This window comes from Podarcis muralis, chromosome W (genome assembly GCF_964188315.1).
Source record: "Podarcis muralis chromosome W, rPodMur119.hap1.1, whole genome shotgun sequence".
Classification (NCBI taxonomy): domain Eukaryota; kingdom Metazoa; phylum Chordata; class Lepidosauria; order Squamata; family Lacertidae; genus Podarcis; species Podarcis muralis.
The window spans coordinates 20861289-20874236 of record NC_135674.1 but is presented as its reverse complement, the minus strand read 5'-3'; the positions used below and the strand labels follow the sequence as shown (position 1 = coordinate 20874236).

General features: G+C 50.2%; 1 protein-coding gene across 1 annotated transcript; it reads left to right on the top strand.

Moving 5' to 3' along the window:
• The first annotated feature begins 549 nt into the window (after positions 1–549).
• Positions 550–7490, top strand: LOC144326261 (gamma-aminobutyric acid receptor subunit beta-4-like). Its single transcript, XM_077922813.1, has 9 exons — positions 550–2002; positions 2920–3008; positions 3673–3740; positions 4065–4285; positions 4983–5065; positions 5454–5591; positions 5766–5918; positions 6466–6683; positions 6905–7490. Exons 1-9 carry the CDS (start codon positions 1929–1931, stop codon positions 7220–7222), a joined length of 1362 nt encoding a protein of 453 aa, XP_077778939.1. The 5' UTR covers positions 550–1928; the 3' UTR covers positions 7223–7490.
• Positions 7491–12948: the final 5458 nt, after the last annotated feature.

The window sequence follows — 12948 nt, the reverse complement described above, 5'->3', positions numbered from 1 at the left end:
TTTCTGCTCTCTCTCTTCTTTCTTTCTTTCTTTCTTTCTTTCTTTCTTTCTTTCTTTCTTTCTTTCTTTCTTTCTTTCTTTCTCCTCTCTATTTTTTTTTCTCTTTCCCTCCTCTCTTTCTTTCTCCTTCCCTCTTTCCCCCATCCCTCTCTTCCCCTCTTTTCCTTTCTCCTTCTCTCCCTCTTTTTTCCTCTCTTCTCCCTCATCTCCCCCTCTCTTTCTCCTCTCTAGCTCTCTCTCCCCCCTTCTCTTTGTGTCTCTCCCCCCCCCCATTGTTATTCTTTCTGCGCTTTAGGGACGATTTCCCTTTATTTTGGAGGGGGGAAATTGCATTTTTTTTCTTCCGGATTATAATTTCCTTTATTTTTGGGGTTCTCCCTCCCCCCCAAACCGCTCTTCCTATCACGTGATTCCTTCTCCCTCCCTCCCTCCTCCTCTCGGAAAGGCGGAGCGCGGAGCATCCTCTGCAGCGGCCGCCCGGCCAAACAGAGGCGAGGGCCTCCCTGCGCCCCCCCTCCAGGAGGAATCCCACCCCCTCCCCGGCGCCCCCCGAGCGCGGATTTCGAGGCCTGTGCGCCCTTCCCCCCGAAAACGCGCATTTTTACTCATCCAGACGGATCCGGCTGCGACCCCCGCCCTACGCCACCCTCCGGGAACGCATCGTCCACCTGCGCCCCCCAAGTGCGGGTATCTGCGTCGGGAGGAACCCCCTGAGAATTCGGCCTGGCTTCGCCCCCCAAGAGCGCATCTCGCGGCCGGAGGTATCCAAGGATCCGGCCTCCTCCTCCTCCTCCACCCCCCCCCCAAACCGGATTCCACCTTTTTCCGGGGGTCGGCGCATTCGGGAGCGCAACTTTCACCTTGTCGGATCCGTCCCTGGTCCCGCCAATCTCGCCTGCCCCCACCCCCAGCGCATTTTCCCACGCTGTGCGCAGACTCTCTTCCTGCAAAGGCGCATCTCCTCTCCAAAAGCGGCATCCTCTCCTTGGCGCATTTCCACGTCGGCGCGCAGCTTCTTCTCCTCGGATCCGGCCCCGGTCCCGCCATCCTCGCCTGCGCCCCCTGAAGGCGCATTTCCCACGTTGCGCGCAGATTCCATTGACGGCCTGTCCTCCTTCAAAAGCAGGATCCTCGGGCGACTTTTCCTGGGCACATTTCCACGTTGGCGCGCAGCTTCTCCTCCTCGGATCCGTCCGTGGTCCCGCCATCCTCGCCTGCGCATTTCCCACCTTTGGGCGCAGTCTCTCCCCCAGCGCATCCTTCCCGTGGGCCGGAGCGTCTCCATTCGCGGCCTGCGCCCCCGACAGCGCATTTCCTGCTTTTGGGCGCGCAGCCTTTCCTCGCATCCCTCCTTCCCGTTGGCCTGCGCGCCCGCCCATCCTCGCCTGCGCGCCGGACGGCGCATTTTCCTCCTGACCGTCTCCAAAAAGCGCATTTTCTGCATTTGGGCGCAGCCTTTCCTCGTCTCCCAAAAGTGCATCTCCTTCGTTGACGCGCAGCCTTTCCCTGTCTCCGCAAGCAAGAGCGCATCATTCCTGTTGGCCAGAGACTCTCCGTCGGCGGCCGATCCTCCCCTGCGCCCCCAAAAGCTCATTCCCCACATTGGGGCGCAGCGTCTCCGATTGCGGCTTCCGGACCGCAACTTCCGCGTCCCGCCACCGTCTCCCGAAGCGCCTTTTCCACGTGCGCCCGCTCGCCGGAGACTCCGTTGGCTCCTCTCCTCCGCCCCCCTGCGCCCAACCGGAGCGCTTTTCTTCTCCCGTCCGTTTTGCGCCATGGCGAGGCTGCCGGGAGGAGCCTGCGCCGGCTCCTGCTGAGCGCCGCTCTTCGATTCGGATTTCCATTCGCTTCAGGTGAACAGGCCGGCCGCACCTCTGTCCCCATTTTGGGGGTGCTGCCCCCCCACCCCGACCTCCCACCTCTCGGAAATGCGGGGACTGCACGGCGGCGCATGGGCGGCGCTGTGTCTCCTCCTCCTCCGCTGCTGCTGCTGGGCGCACAGGTAGGTTTGGGGGGCTCACCTGGGGTTTTGGGGGGGCGGAAAAGTCGCAAGGGGCTCCCCTGGGGGGTTGGGGGCGGACACAGAGCGGGGGGGGCTCACCTGGGGTTTTATTTAGGGGTGCACAGGTAGTTTAATCTGAGAGGGGGACTCCCCTGGGGGTTTGGGGGGATGGACAGGTAGCAGGGGTTACCTTAGGGATTTGGGGGCAGAGAGGTAGTGGGGGCTCACCTGTGGGGGGGTTAGGGGGTGCACAGGTAGGCGAACCTGAGAGGGGGGCTCCTCTGGGGTTTGGGGGGATGGAAAAGGTAGCAGGGCTACTTGTGGGGTTTTTAGGAGGCACACAGATAGGTTAACCTGTAGGGGGCTCCCCTGTGGGGGGTTTTGGGGCTCCCCTGTGGGGGGTTTTGGGGGTCCCCTAGCTCCCCCCCACAGAATAGGGGAGAGACCCCTTCCAATTGCCATGAAAAGCATGATGCCCCCATATTTCAACCTCCCCAAATTTATATGAAATTTATATAATATATTATACTGGGGTGTCCAGCTGGAATTCAGGGGGGCAAGTTTAAAGGAGGCCATGAGAAGCATGATGCCCCCAATATCTCAAATGCCCCAAATCTATATGAACCCCACAATATTTTATTCCAGCTGGACACCCCAATAGAATATATGAAGGGCCCCCCAAGTTTATTGGGGCTCCCAATATCTTCTCCCAGCTGGGACCCCCCAAATTTCTTATCAGCTGGCAGGTTTAAATGATGCCATGTGGGGCCCCCATGTTTTAATCCAGCTGGGCACCCCAATATACGAAGGACCCCCAAATGTATAGGGTGCCATGTGGGGTGGGGCTCAATGGGGAGCCCCCAATATTTTATCTCAGCCGCTTGGAGGACAAACCATGGTCTTCTCCTGTTTTGCAGCCCCTCCACTGGCAACATCTCTGTGGTCAAGGACATTGTGGACAAGCTCCTCAAAGGCTACGATGTCCGCCTGCGGCCCGATTTCGGAGGTAAGGCAGCGCGGTCTAAAGGTTAGAGCATGAATCCAATTGATAATAAATCAGGTAATCAATAATAAGCCAGGTCATAAATTAATAAATGATGATCTATTATCAACTTTTATTATTTTCTTATTAATCTATGGTTCAGTTTTATTTCGGAGGTAAGGCAGAGGTGCCTAAAGGTTAGAGCATAAATCCGATCAATAATAAATTAGATAATCATAAATAAGAAGTTAGGTAATAAATAAATAAATGATTATTTATTATCCCCTTTTATTATTGCTTTTATTATTTTCTTATAATCTATTGTTCAATTTGCTGTTATTCCTTATTGACTTTTAGCCTTTCCTCATGTTCTAAAGTTATGATTTTTTTTTAAATTTTATTCTTTAATTTTATGGCATTATTATTTATGACTTTATTTTATTATTTCCTTATTGTTTATTATCTCATCTTCCCATTGAGGGTTTGATTTTATGGTTTCATTATGTGATCGTTTCATCACCAGTCAATAAATTAACCGATTATGAGTTTCATTAGCAATTAATAATTTTATTACTTTGTTATAATATAATATAATATAATATAATATAATATAATATAATATAATATAATATAATATAATATAAATCTGTTGCTTTGTGTTTTGTTGTTGTTGTTATTACTATTTCAGGGAACCCTGTGGTGGTGGGGATGAGCATCCACATCTCGAGCATCGACCAGATTTCCGAAGTCAACATGGTAAGTTGGACGAACTCCCGTTGGGTCCGGATTCGAATCCTGAGGGAAAAGATGGCTTTCCTTCTATCCTATCCTTTCCTGCTATCCTATCCTCCTTTATTCCTTCTCTCCTATCCTTCTCTCCTTCCATCTTTCAATTTCCCCATCTCTCTCTCTCTCTCTCTCTCTGCCAGGACTATACCATCCCCATGTACTTCCAGCAGAGCTGGCGGGACAAACGGCTCGCCTAGGGCGACCTGCCTCTCCACCTTCTCTCCTCCTATCCTCTCATCCTTCTATCCTTCAATTTCCCCCATCTCTCTCTTTTCTTTTCTCCTCCGCCAGGACTATACCATCACCATGTACTTCCAGCAGAGCTGGCGGGACAAGCGACTCGCCTATGGCGATCTGCCGTTCAACCTGACACTCGACAACCGAGTCGCCGACCAGCTCTGGCTCCCAGACACCTACTTCCTGAACGACAAAAAGTCCTTCCTGCATGGCGTCACCGTCAAGAACCGCATGATCCGCTTGCACCCGGACGGCACCGTCCTCTACGGCCTGAGGTGGGTGGATATTAACAATATTAATCACCAATAATCAAGAACCGATTCGCTCCGGCCGGTTCGTTATTGCAAATATGGTCAATTAATGGGTGGTTTTGTTCTCGCCTAGTGATCACCGTGAAGTGGGTGATAATCAATTTTTATTGGGCGTATTGATCAATACGGGCGATTATTAATGGACGAGTCATTATTAATGGACAGATCATGATTAATGATTATTAATGGAGTGGATTATTAATGAGTGGCTCATGATTAATGATTGTTAATGGACGGGTCATTATTAATGGATGGATCATGATTAATGATTATTAATGGACGGATCATGTTTAATGATTATTAATGGACGGATCATGATTATTGGATGGATCATGATTAATGACGGCTTTTCGTCCTTGCATAGTGATCACGGTTAAATATTATCAATTTTGAGACATATTGATAGTCCATTAAAAATTAGCGATCTGATAAATACATATTCATTTATACTTAGCAATTAATAGTCCATAAAATTAACCGTCCAATTAATACTTATCAACAGGCAAATTTAGAGAAATATTTGCTGGTTCAGACATAGGACCAGGAATATCATCCAAATAGGGGTCGAACCCCCCCAATCAATATATAGCATTCCCCGCGTCCGTCAATCAGTGATCCCCATAATGGATCCCTGGAATCCACTCACACTCTCTCTCCGCAGGATCACGACAACCGCTGCCTGCATGATGGATCTCCGGAGATACCCCCTGGATCAGCAGAATTGCACCCTGGAAATTGAGAGCTGTGCGTATCATTCAATGAAATTAAATTATTGCTTGTTAATTGAGGAATAATTAAAAGTATTATCCAGGAATTATCCAGGAATAACTTTAAGGCAGGAATAATTTTAAGGCAGGGTTAATTTTAAACCAGGGTTAATTTTAAACCAGGGTTAATTTTAAACCAGGAGGATTTTAATTGGGGAATAATGTTAATCTGGGAATAATGTTAAAACAGGATTAATTTTCAACCAGGATTAATTTTAAGACGGGAATAATTTTAAAACTGGAATAATTCTAATCTGGGAATTAGAATTAATCCAGGAATACTTTTAAACCAGGATTAATTTTAAGACTGGAATAATTTTCAACCAGGAATCATTCTCATTATGTCTTATTTTCTTTCCTCCCAGACGGCTACACTGTCGATGACATTGTCTTCTTCTGGCAAGGAAACTCTTCGGCCGTGACAGGGATGGAGGTATTGGAGTTGCCCCAGTTCACCATCATTGAGCAGAAGCTGGTCACCCGTGAGGTGGTCTTCACCACAGGTGGGTTCCCCCTGTGGGGCCATATAGTCTAACCCCCTGGCCGAAATCCCAGGGTTGTTGGACACACCATGATCCTCCAATCCACCCTTCACTGAAGATACCAGAGATGTCCCCACCAATTCACCTGGATCCTGGGCTCCTGTCCAGTTTGACCATCTCCTCTTTCTCCAACAGGGTCCTACCTCCGCCTGTCGCTCAGCTTCCGCATCAAGAGGAACATCGGCTACTTCATCCTGCAGACCTACATGCCCTCCATCCTCATCACCATCCTCTCCTGGGTCTCCTTTTGGATCAACTACGACGCTTCGGCCGCCCGGGTGGCCCTAGGTGAGGAGATCCTGAGATCTTGCTCTGCGGTCCTGCTACCAAGGGTCCAAGTGATCCTCCCTAAATGCAGGACCCTCTTGACATTCATTGGGTTGAATTCAGGTGAAGTTGGAGAACCACCAAGCCCCTGAGAACCTTCTCCCATATCCTGGTGGCAAGCTGGTGGTCCACCAAGACCCTAAAGGTCCACCATCCTTCTATCGGTCCATCTGATTTTCCTTAAAGGCAGGACCTGACCTTGATCCCATTTGGTGAAGTGGTGCCCAGTTCTCCGACCCGTTAAGGTCATATGGAATCCAGATTCAATATGAAATTGTTGGATTTCCATGGATGTTTTTATATATCCGTCTTCAGTCATGACATTGATTGATTTCAGAGTATGAAAACATTTGATTTCAATATATCGGTCCCATCCTTGGATATTACAAAAATATTTTGATCGTTATTGTGACGGAGGTTTGAATTATGGTGCCTTCCCCGTGCTGTAATTCCCAGCCACCCAACTAACCCTGTTTCTTCTCCCACCCCCACCCGCTGCGGCACCCAGGGGTTACGACCGTCCTGACCATGACGACCATCAACACCCACCTCCGGGAGACGCTGCCCAAGATCCCGTACGTCAAGGCGATTGACGTCTACCTGATGGGCTGCTTCGTCTTCGTCTTCCTGGCGCTGCTGGAATATGCCCTGGTGAACTACATTTTCTTTGGGCGAGGGCCCCGCCAGCAGAAAAGACGTGCCCGGCACCTGGAGCCCCGGACTCAGGTGCGAGATTCCTGCCTAAAAACCGAATGGGGATGGGTGACCCTCGGGGGCTGAATTCGAGGCCGAGATCCCTGTGGATAGGGATGGGTGAACCTCAGGGTCCTGGATTTGAGGCCGAGATCCCCGCGGGTCAGGATGGGTGACCCTCAGGGGCCCAAATTCGAGGTCGAGATCCCCGCGGGTTGGGATAGATGACCCTGATCTCCCTTCTCTCCTTTCAGCCCGACCCATACGGCAACCTCCTTCTGGCTGGCGTCTCCGACAGCAACTGCCCGCTCTTCTCCACGTCAACCTCGCCGGACCTGCGCCCCTGCGGCCTGCGCGGGTTCGAATCTTCAGGCACTGCCCTACACTCCCGGAAGGCACCTGCCTGCCGCGCCACCCGGGCCAACTGCCGCCTGCGCCGGAGGTCCTCCAAGCTGAAGCTGAAGATCCCTGACCTGGCCGACGTCAGCACCATCGACAAGTGGTCCCGGGTTCTATTCCCCATCACCTTCGGCTTCTTCAACCTCCTCTACTGGTTGTACTACGTCAACTGACATCCAAGAGGGAGAGCGCCGGGCGCCGGATTCGGGTCCTGCCCCCACCCCAGCCTTTCCTCCTCTCCGCTTCCCATTCGTCCTGTCCCCTCACAGTACCTTCCTCTTCCCTTAAGAGTCACTTCCTGTACGCTCTCAGGAACTTCCTGTTCCCTTACGGGCCCTTCCTGTTCTCTCACAGCCCCTTCTTGTTATCGAACAGCCCCTACCTGTTCCCTCACAGTCCCTTCCGGTTTTACCCCTTCCTGTTCCCTTCAATTCACTTCCTCTTTGCTCTCAGGCACTTCCTGTTCCCCCACAGTCCCTTTCTTCTCCCTCACAGTCCCTTCCTGTTCTCTCCCAGTCCCTTCTTATTCTCTCTCAGTCCCTTTCTGTTCCCTTAAAAGTTCCTTCCTGTCCCCTCACAGCGCCTTTCTGTCCCTTCCCTGCCCCTTCCCTCCCCACTTCCTGGCCCCTTGCAGCCACTTCCTGTCCCAAATCAGCCATGGAGAACCCACTGTTTCAAGTAACAGGAAACGAGGAACAAGCCACGCCTCCTAACTTCCAGTACTTTCTCTTCCTCCTCCTCCTTGGACCAGCCGGGCTTCCTTCCCACCGGCCACTTCCCTTCCGTTGCTTCTGCCATTACAGGTTCCGGCGGACAGACTTTTCCAGAACTGACTTGAACCGAGTTTACAGTTTTCTACCTACCTAGCGACCGGCCGACCAATGGGATCTCTCCGTTCTCACGTTTTGGGTTTTTCCCCCTTGTTGTTCTGGGAGGGATTTGGGGAAAGTGCTCCTGAGCGTGTGCAGAGTTCCTTTTTTTTCTAAGCAATGTACATGAACCTTAAAAAAACACATTTTGAAAACTGTTCGATATCCATCGGTTGGGAATCTTTCTCGTCTCTTCCCTGTCCCCCCTTATGAAATCAGAGAATTTCACTTTAAATATACGGCCTTAGAAGAAAAACAGCAACCGGTGTCCGTTTCTTTTCTTTCAAAAATGGGGCTGAGGGGATATGTTTTATGATAATAAAACATCATATATCATATCATATAGATATTAATTAGATCTAATTTACGTTTATATGATATACACACATACTTAGACATTTTATTATTGATATATTTTTATATTATTGATATATATTTATATTCAATATATTATTAGATATATATAAATACCATAATGACGTGTTGCGTAATACATCACATATTTATCTTTTTATGGTTTTATATATATATATATATATATATATATAATCGGCAAAAAAAATGCAACCACTATGCTGTGAAATATAGTTGTATATATCATTAATTAATATTTCTATATATATTATTTTTACATACCATTTATATTTATAATTATTTTCCATGAACCGCCCTGAGATCTCCGGGTATATAACGCGCGCGCACACACACACACACACACACACACTATTATATCATATGTATCATATATCATAATGTATTTCTCAATTAGCTATATAATTTCTATTGATTTGCATCTTTCTAACTATCTACCCATATTTACAATCAACTCCAAGTGACAATTTTTTTTACTGCTAAAATAAAAAAAAGAAACAGGAGGGGAAGTGTGTGGCTTTTCTCGGGGGGGGGGGGGGAGAGAAAATTGTGATTTGTGTGAGAAATTTAAAATAAGCGTCTATCATTAAAATTACAAATAAATTAATAAATTTTCCATCGAAGAGCAGAGAGACAAAGAAGCTGCAGACAGGATTCGAACACAGAGCTGTGGACAGGAAATGGCTACAAGACATCTAAATAGGCGACTCTTAACAGCATTTCATGGTAGGATTTTATTCCCCCAAGTCGTTTCAAAAGCAAAATCATTTCAAATCAGAAACTGAAATTAAGGCATTTAATTGGAGACTGTCAATCTCCAAAATCATCATTTCAAACATAAAAAGGACATTTTATAGAAATAATCAAAATCATTTCAAAACCAAAAGGAAAGGAATACATTTTATTCGGGGCTTTCCATCACCTTCCTTGGCACATGGTATTTTCAATTTTTAAAATAGTTTTAAAAATTAAATCATAGTTATACTTGAATGTAATAATCATTTACATAATTATTATGTTTAAGAATTATTAAAATGATTAAATACTTTTAATAATTAAAGGATTAATGTAATTAAAAAAAATTAAAAACCCATGTGTCAGGGGTTCAGGGACAGAGGCACAGGTGGGGGAGGAGACGGAGAGCGAGGGGGAGGAATCCCGAGACAGCAAGGAAGAGGATGACAATGAGTTGAGGGATTCCATGAGCCTTTCAAGTGATTCGGAGGATTCCCAGAGGGGGGCGTCTGTGGTCAGGTCGAGGGGAGTCACAGGGGAGACCCGTCAGGAGCAGGGGACCAGCAGGGGAACCCAGAGTGGGAGCTGGGAGTCGGGACCGGCTTCCACGCCAGAGCGCAGTGAAGGGGGTGGAGATTCCACAGTGACAGGAGGAGCAAGTCCGAAAGCAGAGAGGGAGGGGAGATCGGAGCAAGACATCCTCCCGGAAGGGGAGGGGAGTAGTGCAGGGAGTAGTGTAACTGTCAAGAGGAAAGTTAGAGGCTGCGAACGCGCGCCAAGTTCAAATGTGGAGGCGCGCGGAAGTACAGGGAGCCCGGGGGAGGAGCCAGGTCCCAAAGCACGCAGGAGGGGGGAAGAGCTGTCTGGGGATTCCGCGTCAGGGGAATCCAGGAGGGGCGAAACCCCAGGGGGCAGGAAGACCCTGCGGAAAAGGAAAGAAAGGAAGAGGTGGAGCAGCACAGCCCTCTTAAACTGGTGCAGAGGAGGGACTGACTCAGAGGGGACTTCAGCGGTCTAAGCGTAACAGACGTGGGGCTGTGCGCCTCGGCTGTGGAGCGAACAATGTACTGCAATAAACATCTTTGTATATAAACTGGACTTGGCGTTGGTCTCTTGTGAGCTGGGACCTGAGGCAGCCCTGACAGTAAGTCCCCTCCCAAAAGAACACAATTTTTTTTTTTGCAAAGCTCACGAAGTTTGGCAGCCATGAGTGCGGAGGAACAGCTAGCAACCCTCCGAAACGCAGTCGCCGAGCTTTCCACTGCGGTAGTGGTCTCCCAGAAGAAGAGTGACGAAGCGGAGGCGCGATGCCACGATCTGCAAGCCAGGTGGGAACGTGCGTGCAAAGAGGGGTTCCCGGGGTCCAGACCAGAGGGAATAGGACTCGGAAGAAGGGGGGGCAGTTTAGTAGCCCACTTCGATGGGAACCTGAAGCACTATCCCAGTTTCAGAGCAGACGTCGTATATGCGCTGCATTTGCTTCGGAGAGACTTTAAAGATGAAGAGGAAAAAGTGGGTTTTATTGTGTCCCACTTGCATGGGGACGCCAGAGCTTGGCTACGCAATTTGTGGCGCGAAGATGGTCCTGCCCACAGAGATTCTGACGAATTTATCAAAGCTATGGACGCTTGCTTCCAATCTACCGTGGACGTTGATGTGGCGCGACGGGATATGCATGGCTTGAGGCATGTACCATTCTCGCTTTTTTGCATTGCTGAATGTATTGGGCTGGCAGAAGGACTCCCTAGTAGTAAGAGATTTATTTTGGGAGGGGCTCCATGCCTCCATAAAGGATGAGTTGGCCAGGGGAGAAAGACCTCAGACCCTAGCAGACGTCGTGCAGAGGGCACTCTCGATTGGACTGCGCCACGAAGAACGTCCTTGGCACAGTGTAGAGGGTCACCAGGTGTGCACACCAGCGAAAACGCCTCCTTTTATTCCCAGGGATCTGGGCCGTGCGCATCCCTCGCCTCTGCTGAGGCAGGGGGAGGAACCGATGGAGCTTGGTGGTGCTAAGGCTCAAGCAGCGGCCGGAGCCCCAGCGTCCGGTGCAGTCAAGGCGAAGCCTCCTAGAGGGAGCAGGAAGTGTTACATCTGTGACAGCTTGCAGCACATGGCCAAAGAGTGTCCCCAGAGGCACCAGAAGCACACTGCAGCTTTAGCAACAGTAACAGAAGAGGTGTTTCCCGGAGAGCAGTTGCAGGGAAACGGCAGTGCCTGGCTGGAAGCAGAAATGCTGGGGCTCAGCCAGGCGAGTCAGTAAAGCAGTCCCCAGCGATTTTGCAGCACACAGACCCCTTACCACCCAAGCCGGTGGTGCAGCTCACTGCAACGCTCCAGCTGCCTAATGGAACCACCCTGGAAGTCCCCATTACAATCGACTCCGGCAGCAACGCGGACTTTGTGGGGGTGCAGTTCAGCAAGCAGCATCGCATAGCGCTTCTACCAGCCACACTGCCCCGAACGTCGTCACGGTCGATGGCAGGAAGTTGCTGGGCGGGCAAGTTGTACAACAGACGCCACCCATGGTGATGCAGATTGGGAATCATCGCGAGGTAATTAGCTTCAACGTCACCCGCCTCTCAGACACGCCTATAGTGTTGGGCATGAGCTGGCTGGATAGACACAGTCCAGCATTAGCGTGGTACCAGCGGCAGCTCACCTTTGGCTCATCTTACTGCGCACAACATTGCATCCAGACAAGCCAGGAGGAGGAGGGCCAGGAAGAAGGGCGGCAGCTACACCTCGGCATGGTGCAGGCAGTGCCCCACAAGTACAAGGGGTTTTTGGAGGTCTTCTGCGAAAAGGAAGCTGATCAGTTGCCACCACACCGGCCCTACGACTGTGCGATTGACCTTTTACCGGGGCGACGCTGCCGACTGCAAAGCTGTATTCCATGTCTGAGGATGAGATGCAAGAACTCAGGGAGTTCATAGAGCACAATTTGAAGCGGGGATTCATCCGGGAATCCAAAGCAGTGGGGGGCAGTCCTGTGTTTTTTGTGAAGAAAAAGGACACGCCCCAAAAGAGACTCATTGTGGACTATCGGGCCATAAACTCGATGACAAAGCCCAAGGCTTTTCCCATGCCCAAGATTGACGACCTCCTAGCGACGGTGAGGAAGGGGAAGATCTTCACCAAGTTGGATCTACGCGGAGCGTACAATCTCATACGCATGCGTGAGGGCGATGAGTGGAAGACGGCCATGTTCACGCCGTTGGGCACTTATGAATACAGAGTTATGCCTTTTGGTCTCCAAAATGGATCCCACTGTTTCCAAGCATTTATGCACCACGTGCTAGCGGGACTCCTCTACAAGAAGTGCGTGTGCTTCCTCGACGACATCCTGATCTTCTCGGAATCGCCGGAAGCTCACGAGAGGGACGTAAAGGAGGTCCTGCAGAGACTGCGGGAACACAGACTCTACGCCAAACTGGAGAAGTGCCAGTTCGACGTAACGGAGGTGGATTTCCTGGGCTACAGGCTATCCGACAAGGGACTAGCCATGGACAGCGCCAAAGTCCGCGCGGTGTTGGACTGGAAGAGCCCGCGCAATCGGAAGGAGGTACAGAGGTTCGTCGGTTTCGCCAACTTTTACCGCAAATTCATCAGGGGTTTCGCGAAGGAGACAGCAGCAATCACGGACACTCTCAGTTCCAAAAGGAAGAAGTTCACCTGGACGGACCAGGCGGAGCAGTCCTTTCGGAGACTTAAGAGCCTCTTTGCATCCGAGGAACAGCTGTTGCACGTTGTCAGGGGTTCAGGAGCAGAGGCAAGGGCAAGGGAGGAAACAGAGAGCGAAGGGGAGGAGGCAGAAGAAAGGATGAGCGATGACGACGACCCGAGATCTCCGAGTCTCTCCAGTGAGTCGGAGGATTCACAGAAAGGAGCACCAGTGGCCAAGGCAAGGGGGGAGTTTAGGG

Excerpts from the sequence above, each read along its gene's own strand:
- LOC144326261 (XM_077922813.1), top strand. The coding sequence starts at position 1,929 with ATGCGGGGACTGCACGGCGGCGCATGGGCGGCGCTGTGTCTCCTCCTC. Across the intron at positions 3,741-4,064 it reads AGATTTCCGAAGTCAACATG|GACTATACCATCACCATGTA; the intron begins GTAAGTTGGACG and ends CTCCTCCGCCAG. Across the intron at positions 4,286-4,982 it reads ACCGTCCTCTACGGCCTGAG|GATCACGACAACCGCTGCCT; the intron begins GTGGGTGGATAT and ends CTCTCTCCGCAG.